We start from the raw sequence: 26,908 nt of genomic DNA on the forward strand, positions 1-26,908 counted from the left end.
TACATGTTTACAAATACTGTGTATGATCACATACATGTGTGTGACTTTCAGCTTATACTAATACTAAAAAAACCTATTGATAACAGATCAATATATCTGATCATATACAGTGGTGGAAAAAAGTTTTCGGACACCCCATGCATTTGTGAAATATTGCACTCTTAGGTCTTCAAGTGCAATTTCTTTTAGTACAGTCACAGCCAAAATACTAAATAAATCTTAAAAAAGCCATTAAAAACTTAAAATTGATTGGTTCCATAAAAACACATAAGAAATTTTGAGTATTGGGTCATTTTGGTACCAGTGATGAAGGTCGTTCTTTTTATTAAAAGACACAATTTTTGTTGCCAAGCTTTGTGTCTACATGAAACCAGCACATTTGAAAGTTCTTCAGACACAAAAATGGCTAAAACAAGGAACCTAACGCAGGAAACACGCCTGAAGATAAAGATTCTCAGCCAGGAAGGGTACAGCTGCCGCCAGATAGCCAGGAAGTGCAGATGCAGTCCTTCAGCAGTTGGATACACTCTGCAGAAATACAGACGAACCAACAGCTCGAAAGACAAACCAAGATCTGGGCGTCCAAGGGTTTCTTCAGCAAGAAATGACCGCATCCTGATCCGCATGTGCAGGCAAAACCGCCGAATGACATCACAGGAGCTTCAGCAGCAGTGGTCAAACCAAACTGGTGTCCAGTGTTCCACCCGCACTGTACGTGGCCGACTTTTAGATCATGGCTTAAGGTCCTACAAGGCTATCAAGAAGCCCCTGATCAATGAGACACAGAGGTTAGCCCGGCATCGTTGGGCCCAGGCACATGTTATGCCCAGTCTAGGGGTGTCTGGGACATGACATGAAAGGCCCCCATCTTCCCCAAGTCCCAAGTAGCCACAATGAAAAAGTCGTGCGGAATGATCAATAGTACGAATTTATTTACAATATTTAAATAACAATTAACTGAAATAATAGCTTCAGGGTGGACTAAGGCCAAAATAACAAACAAAAGCAATCCTGTCCAGGGAGTAAGTAAATAACCTAACCAAACAAATAAAAAAAAACAAATGACAAAAAGCTTACCTCCCTAACTAAATAAACAGGAGAAAAAAGGGTAACAAAACTGGCGGTCCACCCCTACGTCTTTTACACAATAAAGATTTACTAGAATACAGAAACTGCTGTGGCCGGTTGGGAGAGGAGGAAGGTGGGGTCTGCCTGCTAGCTCGAAGCAGCTGCCATCTTGGTCCTTTAAAAACCGAACGCCCTCAGCTGCAGCCAATCACAAACGAGGACAGATCCAATCCACCAATCACCGCCGGGCTATGGCACACACCTATTTGCATACAGAAAACAGAATACGCACAGAGAACACATGCAGCAAAACACAAACAAAAAGAAATTACGACAGCAGTCGTAAGACACACAAGAACTGGACAGCCAGGAACTGGAAGAAGATTTTGTGGTCAGATGAGTCCAGTTTCCAGCTTTATCTTCCTCCTACTAATGTGAGGGTACGCAGAAGGCCAGGCGAAGCATTATCTCCAGCATGTACAGTACCTACTGTCAAGCATGGTGGAGGCAGGATCATGGTTTGGGGATGCATGAGTGCTGCTGGTGTTGGTCATCTCACTGTCTGTGATGGCACATTGAACTCTACCAAGTATTGTACCATTCTCCAAACCCACATGCTCCCTTCTGCACGTGCACTGTCTCTTTATGATGTTTCTGTGCAGTGTCTCTGTATGATGTTTCTGACTCTGTCTCTGTATGATGTTTCTGTGCAGTGTCTCTGTATGATGTTTCTGACTCTGTCTCTGTATGATGTTTCTGTGCAGTGTCTCTGTATGATGTTTCTGACTCTGTCTCAGTATGATGATCTTTCTGACTCTGTCTCTGTACAATGTTTCTGTACAATGTCTCTGTACGACGATGTTTCTGACTCTGTCTCTGTACGATGTTTCTGACTCTGTCTCTGTATGATGCTTCTGACTCTGTCTCTGTACAATGTTTCTGTACAATGTCTCTGTATGATGATCTTTCTGACTCTGTCTCTGTACAATGTTTCTGTTACGATATTTAATATTAATATTTAGTAGTCCTGCCATTGGCACGTAGTAGAGCTCTAATCCTGGCTGGCATGTTCCCCACGAGCCTTTCACACTGTTGAGGGGTAATCTTGTCCCATTCTTCTTGAATTACTGCTTTTAATTCTTCTAAATTCTTTGGTTTATGCTTTGAAACAGACCTTTTGATAATCCACAACAGATTTTATAAACAAAAAAATATAATTTGTATTTGTTTGCATCTGTCTAATGCAGCCACACCTTTTGGAACACAAAAAAGATTTTTCCACAAATATTTCATGATAATATTTGAGATTGTGTAAAATTTTAAGGGTGTCCGAAAACTTTTTTCCACCACTGTATATGATCAGTTATTGATTACAGATCAGTAGAAACAATAAAGACTCAGACAGTTTTTGACAGTTTAAACTTTATTAGCAGTTCCTCTGTGAAAAAAACTCTAATGATTGTAAACCATGAACACACACAGGTCAGAGGGACAATGGGACAGATGGACAGGTGGACAGTAGGACAGGTGGACAGATGGACAGGTGGATGGTAGGACAGATGGACAGGCGGACAGTAGGACAGATGTACAGGTGGACAGTAGGACAGGTGGATAGTGCAACAGGTAGGTGGACCAGTGGACAGCTTAGAGGACAGACACATGGAGATGCAGATGGTCACTTTGGTGAAGGACAGATTTTTTTTTTAAACCACACTCAGTTTGAAGAAAAACAGAAACAACCAATCAGGAAGCGGGGTGGGGGGGGGGGGGGGTCAGAGGGCAAGGGGTCAGAGCAACAGGAAGCTGAAGGTCCAAGTTTAGTTGCAGATAAAGGTGGAATCGTTTTGTTGTTTTTGTTGCTGTCGTTGTAATAGCAACTGTTGTCCACTGTGGGCATGGCTCTGAGGGGACAAAACACAAACAGTTATTGAGAACGTCTGATGTACGTTTCTGACTCTGTCTCTGTACTATGTTTCTGATTCTGTCTCTGTATGATGTTTCTGACTCTGTCTCTGTACAATGTTTCTGTACAATGTCTCTGTATGATGATGTTTCTGACTCTGTCTTTGTACAATGTCTCTGTACAATGTTTCTGTATGATGATGTTTCTGACTCTGTCTCTGTATAATGTTTCTGACTCTGTCTCTGGAAGATGTTACTGACTCTGTCTCTGTATGATGTTTCTGTACAATGTCTCTGAATGATGTTTCTGACTCTGTCTCTGTATGATGTCTCTGTACAATGTTTCTGACTCTGTGCGATGTCTCTGACTCTGTCTCTGAATGACGTTTCTGACTCTGTTTCTGACTCTGCCTCTGAACGATGTCTCTGACTCTGTCTCTGAATGATGTTTCTGAATCTGTCTCTGTATGATGTTTCTGACTCTGTATGATGTTTCTGACTCTGTCTCTATATGATGTTTCTGACTCTCTCTGTACGATGTTTCTGACTCTGTCTCTGTATGATGTTTCTGACTCTCTCTGAACGATGTCTCTGACTCTGTCTCTGTATGATGTTTCTGGACAATGTCTCTGTACGATGTTTCTGACTCTGTCTCTGTATGATGTTTCTGACTCTCTCTGAACGATGTCTCTGACTCTGTCTCTGTATGATGTTTCTGGACAATGTCTCTGTACGATGTTTCTGACTCTGTCTCTGGAAGATGTTACTGACTCTGTTTCTGTATGATGTTTCTGTACAATGTCTCTGTATGATGATGTTTCTGACTCTGTCTCTGTACAATGTTTATGTATAATGTCTCTGTATGATGATGTTTCTGACTGTCTCTGTACAATGTTTCTGTACAATGTCTCTCTACGATGATGTTTCTGACTCTCTCTGTATGATGTTTCTGTGCAGTGTCTCTGTACGATGTTTCTGACTCTGTCTCTGTATGATGATCTTTCTGACTCTGTCTCTGTACAATGTTTCTGTACAATGTCTTTGTACGATGATGTTTCTGACTCTGTCTCTGTACAATGTTTCTGACTCTGTCTCTGTATGATGCTTCTGACTCTGTCTCTGTACAATGTTTCTGTACAATGTCTCTGTATGATGATCTTTCTGACTCTGTCTCTGTACAATGTTTCTGTACAATGTCTCTCTACGATGATGTTTCTGACTCTGTCTCTGTATGATGTTTCTGTACAGTGTCTCTGTACAATGTTTCTGTACAATGTCTCTGTATGATGATCTTTCTGACTCTGTCTCTGTACAATGTTTCTGTACAATGTCTTTGTACGATGATGTTTCTGACTCTGTCTCTGTACAATGTTTCTGACTCTGTCTCTGTATGATGCTTCTGACTCTGTCTCTGTACAATGTTTCTGTACAATGTCTCTGTATGATGATCTTTCTGACTCTGTCTCTGTACAATGTTTCTGTACAATGTCTCTCTACGATGATGTTTCTGACTCTGTCTCTGTATGATGTTTCTGTACAGTGTCTCTGTACAATGTTTCTGTACAATGTCTCTGTATGATGATCTTTCTGACTCTGTCTCTGTACAATGTTTCTGTACAATGTCTCTCTACGATGATGTTTCTGACTCTGTCTCTGTATGATGTTTCTGTACAGTGTCTCTGTACAATGTTTCTGTACAATGTCTCTGTATGATGATCTTTCTGACTCTGTCTCTGTACAATGTTTCTGTACAATGTCTCTGTACGATGATGTTTCTGACTCTGTCTCTGTACCATGTTTCTGACTCTGCCTCTGTATGATGCTTCTCACTCTGTCCCTGTACAATGTTTCTGTACAATGTCTCTGTATGATGATCTTTCTGACTCTGTCTCTGTACAATGTTTCTGTACAATGTCTCTGTACGATGTTTCTGACTCTGTGCAGTGTTTCTGACTCTGTCTCTGTATGATGTCTCTGTACAATGTTTCTGACTCTGTACGATGTCTCTGACTCTGTCTCTGAATGATGTTTCTGACTCTGTTTCTGACTCTGCCTCTGAACGATGTCTCTGACTCTGTCTCTCAACAATGTTTCTGAATCTGTCTCTGTACGATGTCTCTGACTCTATCTCTGTATGATGTCTCTGTATGATGTTTCTGACTGTCTCTGAAAGATGTTTCTGACTCTGTTTCTGACTCTGCCTCTGAACAATGTTTGTGACTCTGTCTTTGTCGGTTTCTGACTCTGTCACTGTTTGATGTCTCTGACTTTTTCTCTCAATGATGTTTCTGACTCTGTGTGTTTCTGACTCTGTCTCTGTACGATGTCTGTGGCTCTTTTTCTGTATGATGTCTCTGTCTCTGTACGATGTCTCTGACTCTGTCTTTTTACGATGTTTCTGACCCTGTCTCAGTCTGATGTTTCTGTCTCTGTCTCTGTATGATGTTTCTGATTCTGTCTCAGTCTGATGTTCCTGACTCTGTCTCAGTACAATGTTTCTGACTCTATACAATGTTTCTGACACTGTCTCTGTACGATATCTCTGATTCTGTCTCTGTATGATGTCTCTGGACAGTTTTTCTGACTCTGCTCTTGCATGATGTTTCTGACTCTGTCTCTGTCTGATGTTTCTCACTCTGTCTCTGTCTGATGTCTCTGTTTGATGTTTCTGACTCTGTACAACGTTTCTGACCATGTCTCAGTCCGTTGTTTCTCACTCTGTCTCTGTCTGATATCTCTGACTCTCTCTCTGTATGATGTCGCTGTTTGATGTTTCTGACTCTCTCTGTACGATATCTCTGACTATGTCTCTGAACGATGTTTCTGACTCCGTCTTTGTCTGTTTCTGATTCTGTCTGTATGTTCCTGACTCTGTCTCTGTAAAATGTCTCTGTCTCTGTACGATGTCTCTGACTCTGTCCCTGTATGAAGTTTCTGACTGTCTCTGTACAATGTCTCTGTCCCTGTATGATGTTTCTGAAGGTATCTGTATGATGTCTCTGTCTCTGTATGATGTTATTTCTGACTGTCTCTTGTCACCACTGTTTGTTCCCAGTGTATCTGAAAGCATCACAGGAATCCACAGACTGCAGGTCTATTTAATTTTTACGTAGATGGGACTCCACCTGTATCTGATGTTAAGTCCTAAACATTTGTTGCCCTGGGTTACGGCTAGTGTGTGATGTTACCTGGAGGTGGTGAGTGTCCACAGTTCATCAGCGGAGTATCTAATTCGCTGCTGAAAGAAAGAAAGAAAGAAAGAAAGAAAGAGAGAAAGAAACAGTTAATCTTCCTGGTTTGTAAAATAAAAACTAAACTGTAGAGTCATTGTGTCTTTATGAGGCCTTCACGTCTCTAACTTTCAGATTGAATTGTTCCTCAAGGCTGAAGGTTGCCAACAAACACCGAGAACACTGGACCGAAATATTCTAATGGTGTTTCTGAAAGTTACGACTGGTTCTGATGTTTGATTGGCCGTGAGATGGTATGAACTTTACCGTTTGTCGTGGAAGAGGTGGAATCATCTGGTTGGTCTGATTGGTCTGGTTGGTCAGCAGATGGTGCTGCAGCAACAAACAACACAAACAATCAGAAGTCACTTTTTCTTCGGATACAACTCCGGTTCTGTGAGATATGATCTTGGGTCTGTTTGGATCGGCTTATTGTTTCAGCTTTTCGGCTTCTGAATTCTTCGCATTGGAATTTTCAAATTATTAGATTAACCTAGATTACTTCTCTGACTTAAGTCTTTTTCCCCTTATTCTTAGGACTTTAATTTCTTGTGGTCTTTGGATTCTTTACTTGAGTTCCATCTTATCTCTTGAATTCTGGACCTTTACCACCAAATTCTTCTTCAGCTCGATCTTTGATGTCTTGAAGAATTATTCATCTCCTTCTCTACATTTTCCATCCTGACCTTTATGTTTTGAATCATCTGATATCTAAAGTCTGGATCTCTAAAACCTTTGAGATTCTTCAAAATAAAGTACAAGAACTCTTTGTTTATCTTTGTTTTTGTTCTTTGTTTTGTCCCCATATTTCTTGATCCTGGTGATTATGTTCTTTGTCTTTTGACAACTTTGTCTAGATAATTTAGCCTCTGAATTCTAAAAACACTATAAAATTAAGTCCACATGAACTCTGAATTCTCATGTCAGTTTTTCTGGATGATCTGAACTCTGACCTGTGCTGGTTTACCTTCAGTGGAGGTGGGAGTTCCTGGACTTTGCTGCTGGGACTCATCAGGATCTGATATTGCAGAGTCGTCCTGCCCATCATCCTCAGAGATGAGAGTTTCCGGACTTTGCTTCTCAGACTCATCGTGATCCATCATTACAGAGTCATCCAACCCATCATCCTCAGAGATGGGAGTTTCTGGATCTTGCTGCTCGGACTCATCAGGTTCCGACATCTCAGAGTCATCCTGCCCATCATCCTCAGAGACCTCAGTTTCCTGACTTGGCTCAGAGTCATCAGTATCTAACTTTGCAGAGTTGTCCTCAACCTCCTCATCATTGTTACCGCTGTCAGAGTCACTGCTGTCTGGATTTTCAGTTTCAGTGTCGTCAGTGTCAGCGTCAGCGTCAGCCTGGCTGTCATCACTAGACGGTTCAGTCATGACTTCATCAGTGCCTGTGCTGTCATTTGTCTCTTCGGTGTTGCTCTCCTCTGAGGTCACGCCCCCCCCCTCCTCTTTCACTTCTGCCTCCTCCTCAGAATCCCCATTGTCCTCATTAATAGCCTCCTCACTCTCTTTCTCTGCCCCCTCCTCCTGGCTCTCATCATCTGCCTGGCTGTTGTCATTGGTCTGGCTAATGTCATCGGCCATGCTATCTTCATTGGCCTGGCTGCTGTCATTGCCCTGGCTGTTGTCATCTACCTGGCTGTTGTCATTGCCCTGGCTGTCGTCATCGGTCTGGCTGTTGTCATCTCTCTGGCTGTGGTCATCGGTCTGACTGTTGTCATCTGTCTGGCTGTGGTCATCGGTCTGGCTGTGGTCATTGGTCTGGCTATTGTCATTAGCCTGGCTATTTTCATTGGCCTGGCTGTTGTCATCGGTCTGGCTGTCGTTATCGGTCTGACTATTGTCATTAGCCTGGCTGTTGTCATCGGTCTGGCTGTCTTCATCGGTCTGGCTATCATCATTAGCCTGGCTGTCATCAGTCTGGCTGTCGTCATCGGTCTGGCTATCGTCATTACCCTGGCTGTTGTCATTGCCCTGGCTGTTGTCATTGCCCTGGCTATCGTCATCTGCCTGGCTGTCGTCATCGGCCTCGCTGTTGTCATTGATCTGGCTGTTGTTACCATTATCTTCAGAGACAGGGTCAGAGTCAGCATCATTTGAGTCAACATCACTTCCAGCTGTGTTGTTCTCTGAGGATTTAAGATGTTTATTGGTGATTCATTATTGCTCTGATGGATCAGAGAAATGACAAATCTGTGGTTGGACTTTAGGGTTAGAAAGAAATGTTTATTCTCACCCTCTATGTCCTCTGTCATGGAATCGTCTCCGTTACTACGGTCTAAAAACAAAGACAATTCAAACCATTTCAAATTATACAATGTACAGAAGCAGGACTTCCTGATGTAGAGGTCACGAATCAAACCACAGATACACTAACCTTGTGAACCTGCTCCAGGTTCCTCAGTCGGATCTGAAACAGACAGTCGAGTCAGGTTTGTGTTTATAGAACATTTAAACAACCAAAGTTCTGCACGAGTTAGCTTGAAGTCCGACTCTGCCTTGGAGGGCAGATGTCCTAAAAAAACATTTACGTTATACTAAAGTCAAAAAAGGAAGAACGGCATCAGAAGCTTGAACAGTGTCTCTGTAATCAGCAGGTCCTGTGGAGACAAATCAACATGTTGTATGATGTATGTACAATCACATGTTATAAACATCAGATAAAAGCAGTAGAGTGGGTAGAAGTTGCTTTCATGAAGAGGTTTTGAATTCTGCTTCACCTGCTGCACCCCGACCTGCGAACCATTCTTATGCTTACTGATGTATACCCCCTCAGGTAACGCTCCCCTCCCAAAAATGATGAGACATGGGGAAGGTTAAAACCAGCAGGCCGACCAGTAAAGCACCTCAGTACCTCCATCAGCAGCATCATTCCTTTTCCAGATTTCTCTGAACAATACGCAGCCATTGACCTCGTCATGAGTCTTGTCCATTTCACAGGTCATGAGTTCTGCACTCTCAACCAGACCTTTCTGAATCCCTTTCTATGCCCTACGTTGGATCCTTACTGAGAACAACCAACTCCAAGTTCTTCATCTTGATTTTTCTCATCCGCCTCCCTTCCACGCCATGGCCTTACCACAAGGTTTCTCAGAACTCAGTGTTCCTCTTTCTGCAGAGAAGACCTTAGGTCCTTGAACCTCCCACAGAGTTCTTACAGATCAACCTGAACTTGTTTCTGCCTCCCTCAAACTATCTTCCTGCAGACAGATGCATCCAATGCCAGTACTAACCCGTCTCATTCGCCTCAGTTAACTCATATCGACAATCTGTCAAATGCAACCTTTCTGTCCAACCTCCTGACTGAAGCAGCAGGAGGGAGAAGCCATTTTTGTTGATCCCTTTTTCTCCTGTTTATTTCAGTTGGGAGGTAGGTTAGTTTGATTGTCTTTTGTTTCCACATTTATTTTATGAGAGGTAAGGCAGGGATCTGGATTTAGTTGTTTTGTTTGTTATTTTTGGCATTGCTCCTCTCTGAAACTATAAAAATAAAACTGCTACTTTGAACTTTGACATGGAAGTTGGCTGACCTTCTTGGGAGTCGGAAGAGCGGGGGCACTTTATCATGTGTGGTCCAGGGTCATAACAGTACCTTACCTATGATAATAATAATGTTAATAATAATAATGATAATAATAATAATAATAATAATAATAAATTTTATTTATAATACACTTTACATTCCGGGGGAATCTCAAAGTGCTATAAAACAAATGATAAAAACAACAGTGTAGTACAATGAACTACAATTAAAACAGAAGAAGGCACTCAAAATGATACAAAAGAAAAGAAAACATGATCAAAGCATTCATCAGTACACGGGATATATAAGGATAAAAGTGACATGAAAAAAAGAGGTCAACAGAAAGCTTTGTTGAAGAGGTGAGTTTTGAGAGCTTTCTTAAAAGTATCCACAGACTGTGGTGCCCTGAGGTGGTCAGGGAGGGCATTCCACAGTCTGGGAGCCGCCAAGCAGAAGGCCAGCATGCCCATGGTTTTTAGGTTAAACCTGGGGGGTTTGAGAAAGTGTGCAGTGGAGGAGCAGAGGGTGCATGTATTGGTCTGAGGGGTAAGGAGTTTCTTGAGGTTGGAGGGGGGGCATGTCTTTATATGCACTGGTGGGTGAGGAGGGAAACCTTGAACTCAGCTCTGAGTGAGATGGGGAGCCAGTGAAGAGACTTAAAGATGGGGGTGATGGGTCATGTTTGCGCACCCTAATCAGGATCTTAGCAGCACTGTTCTGAATGCACTGGAGCCACTTGAAGGCTGTAGCTAGGGATCCCGATGAGGAGTGCATTACAGTAATCCAAACTGGAGGAGACAAAGGAATGGATGAGCTTTTCTGCATCTGCAAGGGTGAGCATGGGACAGAGTTTGGTGATGTTCCGGAGGTGAAAGAAGGACAACTTGCACAGGTGTTTGATATGAGTCTCAAAGGTGAGGTGGGGGTCCATTCTAATGCCCAGGTTAATAACTGATGTGGAGAGGGGGGTGTTTTGGCCGGATAAAGTGATGCTGGTGACAGTGGATGACTGGACCTGGTGCGGTGTGCCAAATTGGATAACTTCTGTCTTTGAAATATTTAGCTGTAAGAAATTTAGCTTCATCCATACCTCTATCTCCTCCAGGCAGGAAGTCAATGTGGATAGTGGCAGTGGTGAAGAGGGACTTGGTTTTATGCTGAGATACAGCTGCCTGTCATCAGCATAGCAGTGGAAGGAGATACCATGCCTACTGATGATATGGCCTGGGGGAATCATACAGAGAGTGAACAGGATGGGACCCAATGCCGAACCTTGGGGGACACCACGTGTGACATTATAGGTGAGAGATCTTCCGATTGTAACATGAGCAGTTCTGCTGGGGAGATGTGAAGTGAACCAGTAGCGAGCATAGTCAGTAGGGGTGTAACGGTACACAAAAATCTCAGTTCGGTACAGTAATGAAAAAAATAGACAACTATTAAATATCTTTTACTTATTGGTAACCTTATTAAAACATACCACCACAGCAGTTAACTTTTTTACACAATTTTTGAATGAAACAAATATATATAAAATCCTGCTTTGTCACATTGTTTGAATGAAAATAGAAATATAAAAGTGAAAAATAAAATCCTGCTGTTTTTTTTTTAACACATTTTTGAATGAAAAATATAAATATACATTTCTGCTTAAGAGCTTTACTCAATTAAAATAAAAAATATAGTGCAGCTGGTCAGCTTTAAAGCCTGCTCAGATTCAGTTTCACTAGGAACTTACTTAGCTTTCCCACTTTGTTAAAGTGCAGTAAACAAAACATGCTTATATCTAAAGTGCAGCTTAAACAATTTTACTCAACTCCAGTGGCGTTGATTATTTCTTTAGCGCGATGGTCAGGGAAACGCTCTTTCTTTTTAAACGACAACGATATCGTAGTTTGCACCAGATTGCTTTTTCTAGTCGTGCCGGTTAATGTTCAAACTCGGGTGGTGTCGCTTTAGATGTGTTAGCATGTTAGACGTGTTTCCAAGTACGTACCCGACCACTGTTCTGCAGTGTCGGCACACTGCTTTTGTCTTGTCAACTTGTTTATTTCCATCTTCGTATTTTACCCTGAAACCAAAGTGTTCCCAAACGGAGGACTTAAGGTTTGCGGGTGGGTCTTCAGGTTCGTCAGGCTCACTTGCCATGTTGTCAAAATGCATGAATGCGCTGCACAAAGTGAAAGCGGAGATTTATGGGACTTGGTCCATCACTCAATTATGTCCGTCGGGGAACTAGATATTTTAAATGGTTCGGCTCACAAAAACGGAATTAAAATAAAACAAAAATAAAATAAAATAACATCCTGCGCCCAATAATTTGGTACAGGGTCGTGCCGAATTGAAAGTCGTGTATCAAACGGTTCGACACAAATACATGTACCCTTACGGCATTAATAGTCAGAGATGCAAGCGGAGTCAGAGATGTAGATACATTACATGATGTAGTAGTACCTTACCTATATTACATAATGTAGTAGTACCTTACCTATATTATATGATGTAGTAATTCCGTACCTATATTGCATGATGTATCGGTACCATACCTATATTACATGATGTAGTAGCACCTTACCTATATTACAGGATGTAATAGTACCTTACCTATGTTACATGATGTAGTAGTACCTTACCTATGTTACATGATGTAGTAGTGCCTTACCTAGATTACATGATGTAGTAGTACCCTACCTATATTACATGATGTAGTAGTGCCTTACCTAGATTACATGATGTAGTAGTGCCTTACCTAGATTACATGATGTAGTAGTACCCTACCTATATTACATGATGTAGTAGTACCCTACCTATATTACATGATGTAGTAGTGCCTTACCTAGATTACATGATGTAGTAGTACCTTACCTATGTTACATGATGTAGTAGCACCTTACCTATATTACAGGATGTAGTAGTACCTTACCTATGTTACATGATGTAGTAGTACCCTACCTATATTACATGATGTAGTAGTACCCTACCTATATTACATGATGTAGTAGTGCCTTACCTAGATTACATGATGTAGTAGTACCCTACCTATATTACATGATGTAGTAGTACCCTACCTATATTACATGATGTAGTAGTGCCTTACCTAGATTACATGATGTAGTAGTACCTTACCTATGTTACATGATGTAGTAGCACCTTACCTATATTACAGGATGTAGTAGTACCTTACCTATGTTACATGATGTAGTAGTGCCTTACCTAGATTACATGATGTAGTAGTACCCTACCTATATTACATGATGTAGTAGTGCCTTACCTAGATTACATGATGTAGTAGTGCCTTACCTAGATTACATGATGTAGTAGTACCTTACCTATGTTACATGATGTAGTAGCACCTTACCTATATTACAGGATGTAGTAGTACCTTACCTATGTTACATGATGTAGGAGCACCTTACCTGTATTACATGATGTAGTAGTACCTTACCTATGTTACATGATGTAGTAGTACCTTGCCTATATTACATGATGGAGACGTGCTTTTTCTTTTACTACATGATGTAGTAGTGCCTTACCAATATTACCTGATGTAGTAGTACCTTGCCTACATTACATGATGTAGTAGTGCCTTACCAATATTACATGATGTAGTAGTACCTCACCAAAATCGCATGATGTAGTAGTACCTTACCTATATTACATGATGTAGTAGTACCTCACCAAAATCGCATGATGTAGTAGTACCTTACCTATATAACATGATGTAGTAGTACCTTACCTATATTTCATGATGTAGTAGTACCGTACCTATATAAAATGATGTAGTGGTACCTTATCTATGTTACATGATGTAGTCATGCCATACCTATATTACATGATGTAGTAGGACCTTACCTATGTTAAATGATGTAGTAGTACCTCACCAATATCACATGATGTTGTAGCACCTTACCTATAACATGATGTACTGGTACCTTACCTATGTTACATGATGTAGTAGTACCTTACCTATATTGCATGATGTAGTGGTACTTTACCTATGTTACATGATGTAGTAGTACCTTACCTATATTGCATGATGTAGTGGTACTTTACCTATACTACAGGATGTAGTAGTACCTTACCTATGTTACATGATGTAGTCATGCCATACCTATATTGCATGATGTAGTGGTACTTTACCTATATTACATGATGTAGTAGGACCTTACCTATATTAAATGATGTAGTAGTACCTCACCAATATCACATGATGTTGTAGCACCTTACCTATAGCATGATGTACTGGTACCTTACCTATGTTACATGATGTAGTAGTACCTTACCTATATTGCATGATGTAGTGGTACTTTACCTATATTACATGATGTAGTAGGACCTTACCTATATTACAGGATGTAGTTGTACCTTACCTATGTTACATGATGTAGTAGTAGTACCTTACCTATGTTACATGATGTAGTAGTACCTTACCTAGATTACATGATGTAGTAATTCCTTACCCATATTACATGATGTAGTAGTACCTTACCTATATTGCATGATGTAGTGGTACTTTACCTATATTACATGATGTAGTAGGACCTTACCTATATTACAGGATGTAGTAGTACCTTACCTATGTTACATGATGTAGTAGTAGTAGTACCTTACCTATGTTACATGATGTAGTAGTACCTTACCTAGATTACATGATGTAGTAATTCCTTACCCATATTACATGATGTAGTAGTACCTTACCTATATTAGTAGTACCTTAACTATGTGACATGATGTCGTAGTGCCATAACTATATTACATGATGTAGTGGTACCTTAACTATGTGACATGATGTAGTCGTGCCATACCTATATTACATGATGTATCACTACCTTACCTATATTACATGATGTAGTAGTACCTTGCCTATATTGCATGATGGAGATGTACTTTTCCTTTTACTACATGATGTAGTAGTGCCTTACCAATATCACATGATGTAGTAGTGCCTGACCTATATCACATGATGTAGTAGTGCCTTACCAATATTACATGATGTAGTAGTACCTTACCTATGTTACATGATGTATTGGTACCTTACCTATGTTACATGATGTAGAAGTACCTTACCTATATTTCATGATGTAGTAGTACCATACCTATGTTACATGATGTAGAAGTACCTTACCTATGTTACATGATGTAGTAGTACCTTACCTATGTTACATGATGTAGAAGTACCTTACCTATATTTCATGATGTAGTAGTACCATACCTATATAACATGATGTAGTAGTGCCATACCTATATAACATGATGTAGTGGTACCTTACCTATGTTACATGATATAGTAGTACCATACCTATATTACATGATGTATCGGTACCTTACCGACATTATATGATGTAAACATACTTTTCCTTATATTACATGATGTAGTGGTGCCATACCTATATTACATGATGTAGTAGTGCCTGACCTATATTACATGATGTATCGGTACCTTACCTACATTATATGATGTAAACGTACTTTTCCTTATATTACATGATGTAGTAGTGCCATACCTATATTACATGATGTAGTAGTGCCTGACCTATATTACATGATGTATCGGTACCTTACCTACATTATATGATGTAAACGTACTTTTCCTTATATTACATGATGTAGTAGTGCCATACCTATATTACATGATGTAGTAGTGCCTGACCTATATTACATGATGTATCGGTACCTTACCTACATTATATGATGTAAACATACTTTTCCTTATATTACATGATGTAGTGGTGCCATACCTATATTACATGATGTAGTAGTGCCTGACCTATATTACATGATGTATCAGTACCTTACCTACATTATATGATGTAAACGTACTTTTCCTTATATTACATGATGTAGTAGTGCCATACCTATATTACATGATGTAGTAGTGCCTGACCTATATTACATGATGTATCGGTACCTTACCTACATTATATGATGTAAACGTACTTTTCCTTATATTACATGATGTAGTAGTGCCATACCTATATTACATGATGTAGTAGTACCTTACCTATGTTACATGATATAGGAGCACCTTACCTGTATTACATGATGTAGTAGTACCTTACCTATGTTACATGATGTAGTAGTACCTTACCTATAAAACATGATGAAGTAGTGCTTTACCTAGATTACATGATGTAGTAATTTCTTACCTATATAACATGATGTAGCAGTACCTTACCTATGTTCCATGATGTAGTAGTACCTTACCTATAAAACATGATGAAGTAGTGCCTTACCTAGATTACATGATGTAGTAATTCCTTACCCATATTACATGATGTAGCAGTACCTTACCTATGTTCCATGATGTAGTAGTACCTTACCTATATTTCATGATGTAGTAGTACCTTACCTAAATTACATGATGTAGTAGTACCTTACCTATATTATATGATTTAGTCGTGCCATACCTATTTTACATGATGTAGTAATGTGTTACCTATATTACACGATGTAGTAGTACCTTACCTAAATTACATGTTGTAGACATACTTTTCCTCAGTTTACATGATTTAGTCGTGCCATACCTATATTACATGATGTAGTATTACCTTACCTAAATTACCTGTTGTAGACATACTTTTCCTCATGTTACATGATGTAGTAGTACCTTACCTATATTACATGATTTAGTCGTGCCATACCTATATTACATGATGTAGTAATGTGTTACCTAAATTACATGATGTAGTAATACCTTACCTAAATTACATGATGTAGTAGTACCTTACCTATATTACATGATTTAGTCGTGCCATACCTATATTACATGATGTAGTAATGTGTTACCTATATTACACGATGTAGTAGTACCTTACCTAAATTACATGTTGTAGACATACTTTTCCTCATGTTACATGATGTAGTTGTGCCATACCTATATTACATGATGTAGTATTACCTTACCTAAATTACCTGTTGTAGACATACTTTTCCTCATGTTACATGATGTAGTAGTACCTTACCTATATTACATGATTTAGTCGTGCCATACCTATATTACATGATGTAGTAATGTGTTACCTAAATTACATGATGTAGTAATACCTTACCTAAATTACATGATGTAGTAGTACCTTACCTATATTACATGATTTAGTCGTGCCATACCTATATTACATGATGTAGTAATGTGTTACCTATATTACACGATGTAGTAGTACCTTACCTAAATTACATGCTGTAGACATACTTTTCCTCATGTTACATGATGTAGTAGTACCTTACCTATATTACATGATTTAGTCGTGCCATACCTATATTACATGATGTAGTAATGTGTTACCTATATTACATGATGTAGTAGTACCTTACCTATATTAAATGATTTAGTCGTACCATACCTATATTACATGATGTAGTAATGTGTTACCTATATTACATGATGTAGTAGTACCTTACCTATATTACATGATTTAGTCGTACCATACCTATATTACATGATGTAGTAATGTGTTACCTATATTACATGATGTAGTAGTACCTTACCTAAATTACATGATGTAGTAGTACCTTACCTATATTAAATGATTTAGTCGTACCATACCTATATTACATGATGTAGTAGTACCTTACCTAAATTACATGATGTAGTAGTACCTTACCTATATTAAATGATTTAGTCGTACCATACCTATATTACATGATGTAGTAATGTGTTACCTATATTACATGATGTAGTAGTACCTTACCTAAATTACATGTTGTAGACATACTTTTCCTCATGTTACATGATGTAGTAGTACCTTACCTATATTACATGATTTAGTCGTGCCATACCTATATTACATGATGTAGTAGTACCTTACCTAAATTACATGATGTAGTAGTACCTTACCTATATTAAATGATTTAGTCGTACCATACCTATATTACATGATGTAATGTGTTACCTATGTTACATGATGTAGTAGTGCCATACCTGTTTAACATGGTGTAGTAGTACCTTTCCTATGTTACATGATGTAGTAGTACCTTTCCTATGTTACATGATGTAGTAGTGCCATACCTGTTTAACATGGTGTAGTAGTACCTTACCTATATTACATGATGTAGTAGTGCCATACCTGTTTAACATGGTGTAGGAGTACCTTACCTATATAACATGATGTAGCGGTACCTTACCTATATAACATGATGTAGTAGTACCTTACCTATATAACATGATGTAGCGGTACCTTACCTATATAACATGATGTAGTAGTACCTTACCTATGCTACATGATGTAGCAGCACTTTACCTATATAACATGATGTAGTAGTACCTTATCTATATAACATGATGTAGTAGTACCTTACCTATATAACATGATGTAGTAGTACCTCACCTATGCTACATGATGTAGCAGTACCTTACCTATATACCATGATGTAGTAGTACCTTACCTTTTTTGCATGATGTAGTAGAACCTTATGTGAAGTTAGTAATGAAGATTTTTTTCTGACCTTGGGTCGTGTCCTCTGTTGTAGAAACCTGTCCATGATGATTGTGATGATGATGACTGCTGTCTGAGAGGACAGAGACACGTCACACTGTTTTTAATTTATACATACATGGTTAGGGTTGGTGTGTGTGTAGTGTATGTGGTGTGTATTTATTGTGTAATGTGTGTGTAGTGCACATTTATTGTGAAAGTGTGCATTTATTGTGTCATGTGTATTTATTGTGTCATGTGTATGTGTGTGTACTGTGCATGTATTGTGTAGTGTGTATTTATTATGTAGTGTGTGTAGTGTTTAGTTATTGTTTTTTGTGTATTGTGTTTGTGTGTGTAATGTGTATTTATTGTGTAGTGTGTATGTATTGTCTAGTGTTTGTAAGTGTACACAGTGTGTACTTATTGTATAATTTGTATTTACTGTGTAGTGTGTCTAGTGTGTTCTGTGTGGTTTCTATTTATTGTGTAGTGTGTATGTGTACATAGTGTGTATTTATTGTGTAGTGTGTGTAGTGTGGTGTGTATTTGTGTAGTGTGTTTAGTGTGGGGTGTATTTATTGTGTAGTGTGTGTATTTTTTTCAGTGTGTATTTGTTGTGTAGTGTGTACAAAGTGTGTGTAGGGTGGTGGCTGTGGCTCAGAGGCAACGGGGTAGTCCACCAATCAGAAGATCAGCGGTTCAATCCCCGGCTCCTCCAGTCTGCATGTCGATGTATCCTTGAGCAAGATACTGAAAAATTGCTCCCGATGATGCTTTTTATCAGTGTGTTTAAAAACTGAGTAGCAGGTGGCACCTTAATGGTAGCCTCGGCACACCAGTTTGTGAATGTGTGTGTGAATGGGTGAAACTGATTTGTAATGTTTAAAGCACTTTGAGTGGTCAGGTACTATACAAACGCAGGTCCATTTACATGATGTAGTGTACACACAACACTGTCTATGATGTAGTGTATTAATTGTGTGTAGTGTGTACTTATTGTTAAGTGTGTGTAGTGTCTTTTTATTGTGTAGTGAATGCATAGTGTGTATTCATTGTATAGTGTATGTAGTGTGTATTTATTGTTATTGTACAATGTGTGTAGTGTGTATTCATTGTATAGTGTATGTAGTGTGTATTTATTGTTATTGTACAATGTGTGTAGTGTGTATTCATTGTGTAGTATGTGTAATATGTACTAATTGTGTAGTTTGTACATAGTGTGTATTCATTGTGTTACACAATAAATACACACTATGTACAAACTACACAATTAATACACACTACACAATGAATACACAAGTGTGTGTTAGTGTAGGTGTCCATTTATGATGTGCCTACATGTTGTGTACATGTTGTGTAGTGTGTGTGTGTGTGTGTGTGTGTGTGTGTGTGTGTGTGTACATGTGGTGCATTTTGTGTAGTGTGTGTACATGTTGTGTATGGTGTGTAGTGTGTGTACATGTTGTGTATAGTGTGTCCGTTAAAGGGTTTTTTGGGGAGTTTTTCCTGATCAGCTGTGAGGGTCATAAGGACAGAGGGATGTCGTATGCTGTAAAGCCCTGTGAGGCAAATTGTGATTTGTGATATTGGGCTTTATAAATAAAATAAAACTGATTTGAATTGTATAGTGTGTGTACATGTAGTGTGTGTGTACTGCGTGTGTACATGTGGTGTGTGTGTACGTGTGTAATCAATCAATTAGGACCCTCACAGCTGATCAGGAAAAACTCCCCAAAAAACCCTTTAACGGGGAAAAAAAAAACGGTAGAAACCTCAGGAAGAGCAACTGAGGAGGGATCCCTCTTCCAGGACGGACAGACGTGCAATAGATGTCGTACAGAACAGATCAGCATGATAAATTAACAGTAATCTGTATGACGTGTAATGTGTGTGTAATGTGTAATGTGTGTGTACATGTTGTGTGTGTAAATGTTGTGTATTTATTTGTAGTGTGTGTACTAGTGTTGTCACGGTACCAAAATTGGGACCCACGGTACGATACCAATGAAAATATCATGGTTCTGAGTAGTATCAGGATACCACAGCAAAAATGAGGCAGATGTGCCTTTTGTCATTTATAAAAAGATAAATCACTTTTCTATAATACATCAATGATATTTCAATGGAATAAATTACTTATTGACTTATTCATACTTCAAAAACAGCATCAATCAGTGATTAACATAGGGGGGATCAAAATAAAATAAATAAATGAAATAAAAATCAACCAGCCACCCTCCTCCCCTGACAAGTAAAGAACAGTCCCTTCATAAGTAAAGAACAGTCCCTAAAGTGCGGTGAGGTTTGTGGACCGTTACCTGGCACAAAGAGAGAAATGTGAACGGCTCGTTTCTCCTCTGACACGTCACATACCTGTGTGCCGCCACGGCTCGGCTGTTCAGGTACCTCTGGGCAGTCATGACACCGACGAAAACTTATTGGACCTGGAGCCGGGCTTCTCTGTTGCTGGTAAGCCGTTATCTTGCGCTGTGGAGCACTATGGCCGCCTTATTTGACAGGAATACGGCGTCTGTGACCCCCGTTCAACCCACAACCAGCAGGATTCGCCTTTCGTTTCTGCTGCTGGTTGAAATCTGTACTCGCACAGCGTGCTCCTGAATGATTTCTTTTGCTCGCACAAAACTATTTTTAGTCGTAAATGCGAGTAAAATGCTCTCACCATAGAGCTCTGTGGAAAACAAATCACTGTAGCATATATAAACAAATCTAACCTACAAGTAAAAAGAAATAAATAATAACTTTCACTGCTTAAAGATACTCAGTAGCTCAGCTAATACCTGACATGTCACTGGAAAACAAACCACTGCAGCAGCATGTTGAGTGCCAGGTGGCCAGCGCACGTCGTTATTGGACAGCGCATGGACACTCACCCTCTTGTGATTGGACTCTGATCTTATCTCACAGTAGTGGTTCCATGAGGTACTGTAGTACTACGGTGCTCCAACATTATGGTATCATATGTACTGTGGTGGTTTAGTATCGCGGTCTACCGTTGGTACCAGTATACCCTGCAACACTAGTGTGTACATGTTGTTTGTAGTGTGTGTACATGTAGTGTGTGTCGTGTGTGTGTACATGTTGTGTGTAGTGTGTTTTACCTTTGTTCATGTGCTCCAGCAGCGGTGCAACTCTTCCTGAAACAAACAAATAAATACATTAGAAAATAAATAAAGTACCAAATTTTGTGTGTGAAAATAAAATCATTGAACAATAAATTTATTTCTGACAAAATAAATAAAATAAAATAAAATAAATCACAAAGTTATAAAAAATAAAAACATAAGATATCATAAAATAGATAAAGTAAACTGATTAATGTTGTACTTAATTAAGTAAATAAATAAATAAATATGTTGTACTAAAATATATATATTAATAAATAAATAAATAAATAAATAAATGTGTTGTACCAAAATATATATATTAATAAATAAATAAATAAATACATAAATAAATAAATAAATGTGTTGTACTAAAATTTATATATTAATAAATAAATAACTAAATAAATATGTTGTACTAAAATATATAAATAGATAAATAAATAAATAAATAAATAAATATGGTCAAATAAAGAAAGATGTTGGAAGTTATATAAATAAATACATAAAATAAATAATAATAATATTTTTTAGAACAAAAGTTATATTAATAGTTATAATAATAACAACAGTTACAAAAATGACAGTTGATAGTTAAACATAGTAAATATAATAATAGTTAATATAATAATAATGAAATTAATAATAATAATGATCACAATAATCATATAATAATAATAATAATAATAATAATAATAATGATGATAATAATAATGATGATGATGATGATGATGATAGTTATAATAGGTTGTGTCTGTAATGAACTCTGCAGCCTGCAGGGGACGCTGCAACACTTAACACTGGTCACCAGGCTGATGTGATGCTGCGCTCTGATTGGCTGCTCTGTACTGTAAACAAGCCTATTGGATGTGACGTCATCAGGAGGAGGCGGGGCCTCTTCACAGGGTCAAAGGTCAAAAGTCGAACTGTTTTTATTTACCGTCAGCTGTGGACGTCTCCTCTGGAAGACAAGAGGACACAGAGTCAGAGAGACAGGAGGACAGGCAGGGGGTCAGAGAGACAGACAGGGGGACAGACAGGAGGACAGGCAGGGGGTCAGAGAGACATATGAAGTGATCTGTTTGTGTTTATATAAATGAAATATTTACCTGGGACAGGAGCTGAAAGACACACGGTAACCATGGCAAACAGCAGCAATATGACACACCTGGAACACACACATACATACAAAATGGTGAAAACATTTGACTGCAGCTTGTTTACGTGTCATTTAACATCATCAGATTGCAACTTGTCCCTGACCCTTTTCCGTGGATGTCGGTTTTTAAACCACGACGAAGGTCACGTGCGTAGGCGTGTCCCCGTGTTGGTGTGATGCTGTGCCGTGGTGCGGTGTGTTGGCATGTCGGCGTGTCGGTGTGTCTGTGTGTCTGTGTGATGTTGTGCCATGGTGTGCAGTGTTGATGTGACAGTGTGTTGGCGTGTCGGTGTGATACCATGTCATGGTGAGGCGTGTCAGTGTGATGCTGTGTGGGCGGGTCTGCGTGTCAGCGTGACGGTGTGTTTGCATGATGGCGTGTCGCTGTGAGGCATATCAGTGTGAGATATGTCGGTGTGTCGTGTGAGGTGTGTCATGGTGATGGCATGTCGGTACGTTGGTGTGAGGCGTGTCGGTATGATGGTGTGAGGCGTGTTGGTATGTTGGTGTGAGGCATGTCGGCTGTATGGTGTGTCGGTGTGATGCTGTGTTGTGTTGCATGTCAGTGTGAAGGTGTGTCGATGTAAAGTCTGTTGGCATGACTCTGTCAGCGTGTCGGTGTAAAGCCTGTCGGCATAATGGCGTGTCGCTGTGAGGTGTGTCAACGTGTCGGTGTGATGGCATGTCAGTGTGTAAGTGTGAGGCGTGTTGTGTGTCTGTGTGTCAACGTTTCTGCTTGTCGGTGTGTCGGCATGTCGGTGTGATGGCCTATTGGTGTGACGGTGTGTCGGTGTGTCTGCGTGTTGATGTGAGATGTGTCAGTGTGAGGCGTGTCGGTATGTTGGTGTGAGGCGTGTCGGTGTAAAGCATGTCGGTGTGAGGCATTTTGGTGTGAGGCATGTCGGTATGATGGTGTGAGGCGTGTCGGTATGTTGGTGTGAGGCGTGTCGGTATGTTGGTGTGAGGCGTGTCGGTGTAAAGCATGTCAGTGTGAGGCATTTTGGTGTGAGGCGTGTCGGTATGTTGGTGTGAGGCGTGTCGGTGTAAAGCATGTCGGTGTGAGGCATTTTGGTGTGAGGCGTGTCGGTATGTTGGTGTGAGGCGTATCGGTATGTTGGTGTGAGGCATGTCGGTATGTTGGTGTGAGGCGTATCGGTATGTTGGTGTGAGGTGTGTCGGTATGTTGGTGTGAGGCGTGTCGGTATGTTGGTGTGAGGCATGTCGGTATGTTGGTGTGAGGCGTGTCGGTATGTTGGTGTGAGGCGTGTCGGTATGTTGGTGTGAGGCATGTCGGTATGATGGTGTGAGGCGTGTCGGTATGTTGGTGTGAGGCGTGTCGGTGTAAAGCATGTCGGTGTGAGGCATTTTGGTGTGAGGCGTGTCGGTATGTTGGTGTGAGGCGTGTCGGTGTAAAGCATGTTGGTGTGAGGCATTTTGGTGTGAGGCGTGTCGGTATGTTGGTGTGAGGCGTGTCGGTATGATGGTGTGATGCTGTGTTGTGGTGAGGTTTGTCGGTGTGATGGTGTGACAGTGTGTTGGCAGGTTAGTGTGATGGTGTGTTGGTGTGTCGTTGTGATGGTCTGTCGGCATGACTGTGTCGGCGTGTCTGCGTGTCTGTGTTGGTGTGATGGCTTGTTGGTGTGTCTCTTTGTTGGTGTGAGGCATGTCGGTGTGACGGTGTGTCGGTGTGTAAGTGTGAGGGGTGTTGTGTGTCGGTGTGACAGCGTGTCGGTGTGAGGCGTGTCAGTATGTTGGTGTGAGACGTGTTGTGTGAGGCATGTTGGTGTGAGGCATGTCGGCGTGATGGCATGTCGGTGTGTCAGTGTGAGGCGTGTCAACATGTCAGTGTGTCAGTGTGAGGCATGTTGTGTGTCTGTGTGAGGCGTGTTGTTTGAGGCATGTTGGTGTGAGGCGTGTCGGTGTGACTGCGTGTCGGTGTGTCAGTGTGAGGCGTGTCAACATGTCGGTGTGTCAGTGTGAGGCGTGTTGTGTGTCTGTGTGAGGCATGTTGGTGTGAGGAGTGTCTGTGTGATTGCGTGTCGGCATGATGGCATGTCGGTGTATCAGTGTGAGGCGTGTCAACATGTCGGAGTGAGGCGCGCCGGTGTGCTGGTGTGAGGCGTGTTGACGTGTCGGTGCGAGGCATGTCGGCTGATGGCGTGTCGGTGTGTCAGTGTGAGGCGTGTCGACGTGTTAGTGTGAAGATGTGTCGATGTGAGGTATGTCGGTGTGTTGACGTGACATTATGACTGTGTGACGGTGACACATGATGCGTACTGGTGTGAGGTGTGTCGGTGTGTTAGGGGTTAGCAGAGATGATTTGTGGGAAAGTTACGCCCCCTCCTGGCTGGTTCAGAGGGGGGCGGAGTCAGTGACGACAACAACAAAGAGGGGACGTGGATGAGCTGACGGTCAGACACTGAATAATAAGATGATTGGTCCAATAGTTTGATGAGCTGCAGACACACGAACACGTGTTATGAGTTTAAACCTGACGGAGGTCAGAACGTAGAAAACATCAAATAAAGCTGAGGAAAATAAATAAAGACAATGAAATGAAGTAAAGAACATTAAAAATCAAGAAAGAAAAGAGAGATGATAAAATTAAATAATAAAATTAAGAAGGTAAAGAAAGCTGAGGAAACAAAATAAGATGAAATGAAATGAAATAAATCAAATTAACAAAATGAAAGTGAAGAAGTTAGATAAATAAAATAAAGTCAAGACATTGAAGACAAGGAAAAAATAAAATAAAGACAGTAAAGACGACGCAGGAGAAGGGAAGAGACTGAAGGAAATGAAGGAGGACAAACATCAGGTGTCAGGTGAAGAATGTCAGACAAATAAAAGACAGTAAAGACAAAGTAAAGAAGGAAGTAGAAGAAAAACATAATGACGGAGGCTGAGGAAGACAAAAAGAATGAAGTGAAGGGGTAAAGAGGTGTCAGGTGAAAAAATGTGCGCTGTGTTGTGGAGCAGGTCGGTGAAGCCTGAAGGGTTAATGACTGCATTTCTTTGTGTTTCCTCCTCAGAGAAAAAAACCCCACAAAGCTTCTGTTCTTCAGGACGTAACGAGACGAACGAGCTGCAGGACAAAAAAAAAAAGCAGGTCCTCAAAGACTCGGAAAGAAAAAAGCTTTGTGGTTTTACTAAGAAAGACGAGAGACAAGTCAAAAACAGAAAAGAAGAACTGCTGCTTTACAAATCAAATCTGAGCTCTGATGTCCGTCTGCTGCAGAGAACAACTCAAAGCTCATCAGATGATTTAATTAGTCATCAGGTGTCGTTAACTCACAGCACAAAGTGTTCAGACATCACAGTAACCTTTAACCTCATTATTATGTCATAGTCACAACGACAAAGCCTCTATCAGTTTCATTAAACAGCTCTTACATTTTATTTGAAATGTATTTCATTTTATAAAGTGTTTCATAAAGTTTGATAAAGATTTAATAAAGATTGTAAAGTTTCATCAACGTTTATAAAGCTTTTCATAAAATGCAATACATTTTAATAAGTTACATTGGTATCTATGAAGTCTTTCATAAAGATGAATAAAATTTCCATAAACATTAATAAAGTTTCTGAACTGTGAATGTTCCTGATGTTTCAGCAGCTTTGATTTGAACGTTTGATTCTTCGGTCGTTTGAACCGAAATAAACTTCAGTAAAGTCTGTCAAACAGTTTAAATAAATTAAATAAAGTAAATTAAAAGAATAAAAAATACTCACCGTCGCAGCATTTTGTTGTTTTTGTTTGTTGATCAGGAAAAAAAAGATTAAATGTGATGAAGCTTCAGAGTTTATGTTGAGTTTCTGAAGCTGACTGAAGGAGATCAGCTTTTTATACCCACACTGTCTCCTCCTTCCTTTCCTCACTTCCTCCCCTCCTTAGCTCCTCCTTCCTCAGACCACCACCCGTCTGTCTGAACAACAATCAGTTTAATACCAGATTTTAAATCAAAGACAGATTAAGGACACAGTTTAATACCAGATTTTAAATCAAAACCAGATTAAGGACACAGTTTAATACCAGATTTTAAATCAAAAACAGATTAAGGACACAGTTTAATACCAGATTTTAAATAAAAAATGGATTAAGGACACAGTTTGGACCAGATTTTAAATCAAAAACTGATTAAAGACACAGTTTGGCCCAGATTTTAAATCAAAAATGGATTAAGGACACAGTTTGGACCAGATTTTAAATCAAAGACAGATTAAGGACACAGTTTAATACCAGATTTTAAATCAAAGACAGATTAAGGACACAGTTTAATACCAGATTTTAAATCAAAACCAGATTAAGGACACAGTTTGGACCAGATTTTAAATCAAAAACGGATTAAGGACACAGTTTAATACCAGATTTTAAATCAAAAATGGATTAAGGACACAGTTTGGACCAGATTTTAAATCAAAAACAGATTAAGGACACAGTTTGGACCAGATTTTAAATCAAAGAGAGATTAACCC

At 39.8% G+C, this 26,908-nt stretch overlaps 1 protein-coding gene across 2 annotated transcripts; it reads right to left on the bottom strand.

The window, feature by feature from the left end:
• Positions 1 to 2,828: 2,828 nt before the first annotated feature.
• On the bottom strand, positions 2,829 to 26,257 carry stm (starmaker). Of its 2 annotated transcripts, none has more exons than XM_049602581.1 (11): positions 26,165 to 26,257; positions 22,383 to 22,441; positions 22,214 to 22,234; positions 21,271 to 21,306; positions 18,180 to 18,242; positions 8,592 to 8,624; positions 8,451 to 8,492; positions 7,168 to 8,343; positions 6,468 to 6,533; positions 6,159 to 6,205; positions 2,829 to 2,969 (listed from the first exon to the last, which is right to left on the bottom strand). In XM_049602581.1, the coding sequence occupies exons 1-10, from the start codon at positions 26,173 to 26,175 to the stop codon at positions 6,198 to 6,200; spliced, it is 1,515 nt and encodes a 504-aa protein (XP_049458538.1). In that variant the 5' UTR covers positions 26,176 to 26,257; the 3' UTR covers positions 2,829 to 2,969; positions 6,159 to 6,197. The 2 variants fall into 2 exon arrangements, with proteins under 2 accessions (XP_049458538.1, XP_049458537.1); XM_049602580.1 differs by having other exon boundaries at positions 6,159 to 6,208.
• Between the last annotated feature and the right edge of the window lie 651 nt (positions 26,258 to 26,908).

This window comes from Epinephelus fuscoguttatus, linkage group LG17 (genome assembly GCF_011397635.1).
Source record: "Epinephelus fuscoguttatus linkage group LG17, E.fuscoguttatus.final_Chr_v1".
Classification (NCBI taxonomy): domain Eukaryota; kingdom Metazoa; phylum Chordata; class Actinopteri; order Perciformes; family Serranidae; genus Epinephelus; species Epinephelus fuscoguttatus.

Coding starts and splice junctions, on each gene's coding strand:
- stm (XM_049602580.1), bottom strand. Junction 21,307..22,213: donor GGAGACGTCCACAGCTGACG/GTAAATAAAAAC, acceptor TGTTTGTTTCAG/GAAGAGTTGCACCGCTGCTG. Junction 8,625..18,179: donor AACAGAGGACACGACCCAAG/GTCAGAAAAAAA, acceptor TGTCTGTTTCAG/ATCCGACTGAGGAACCTGGA.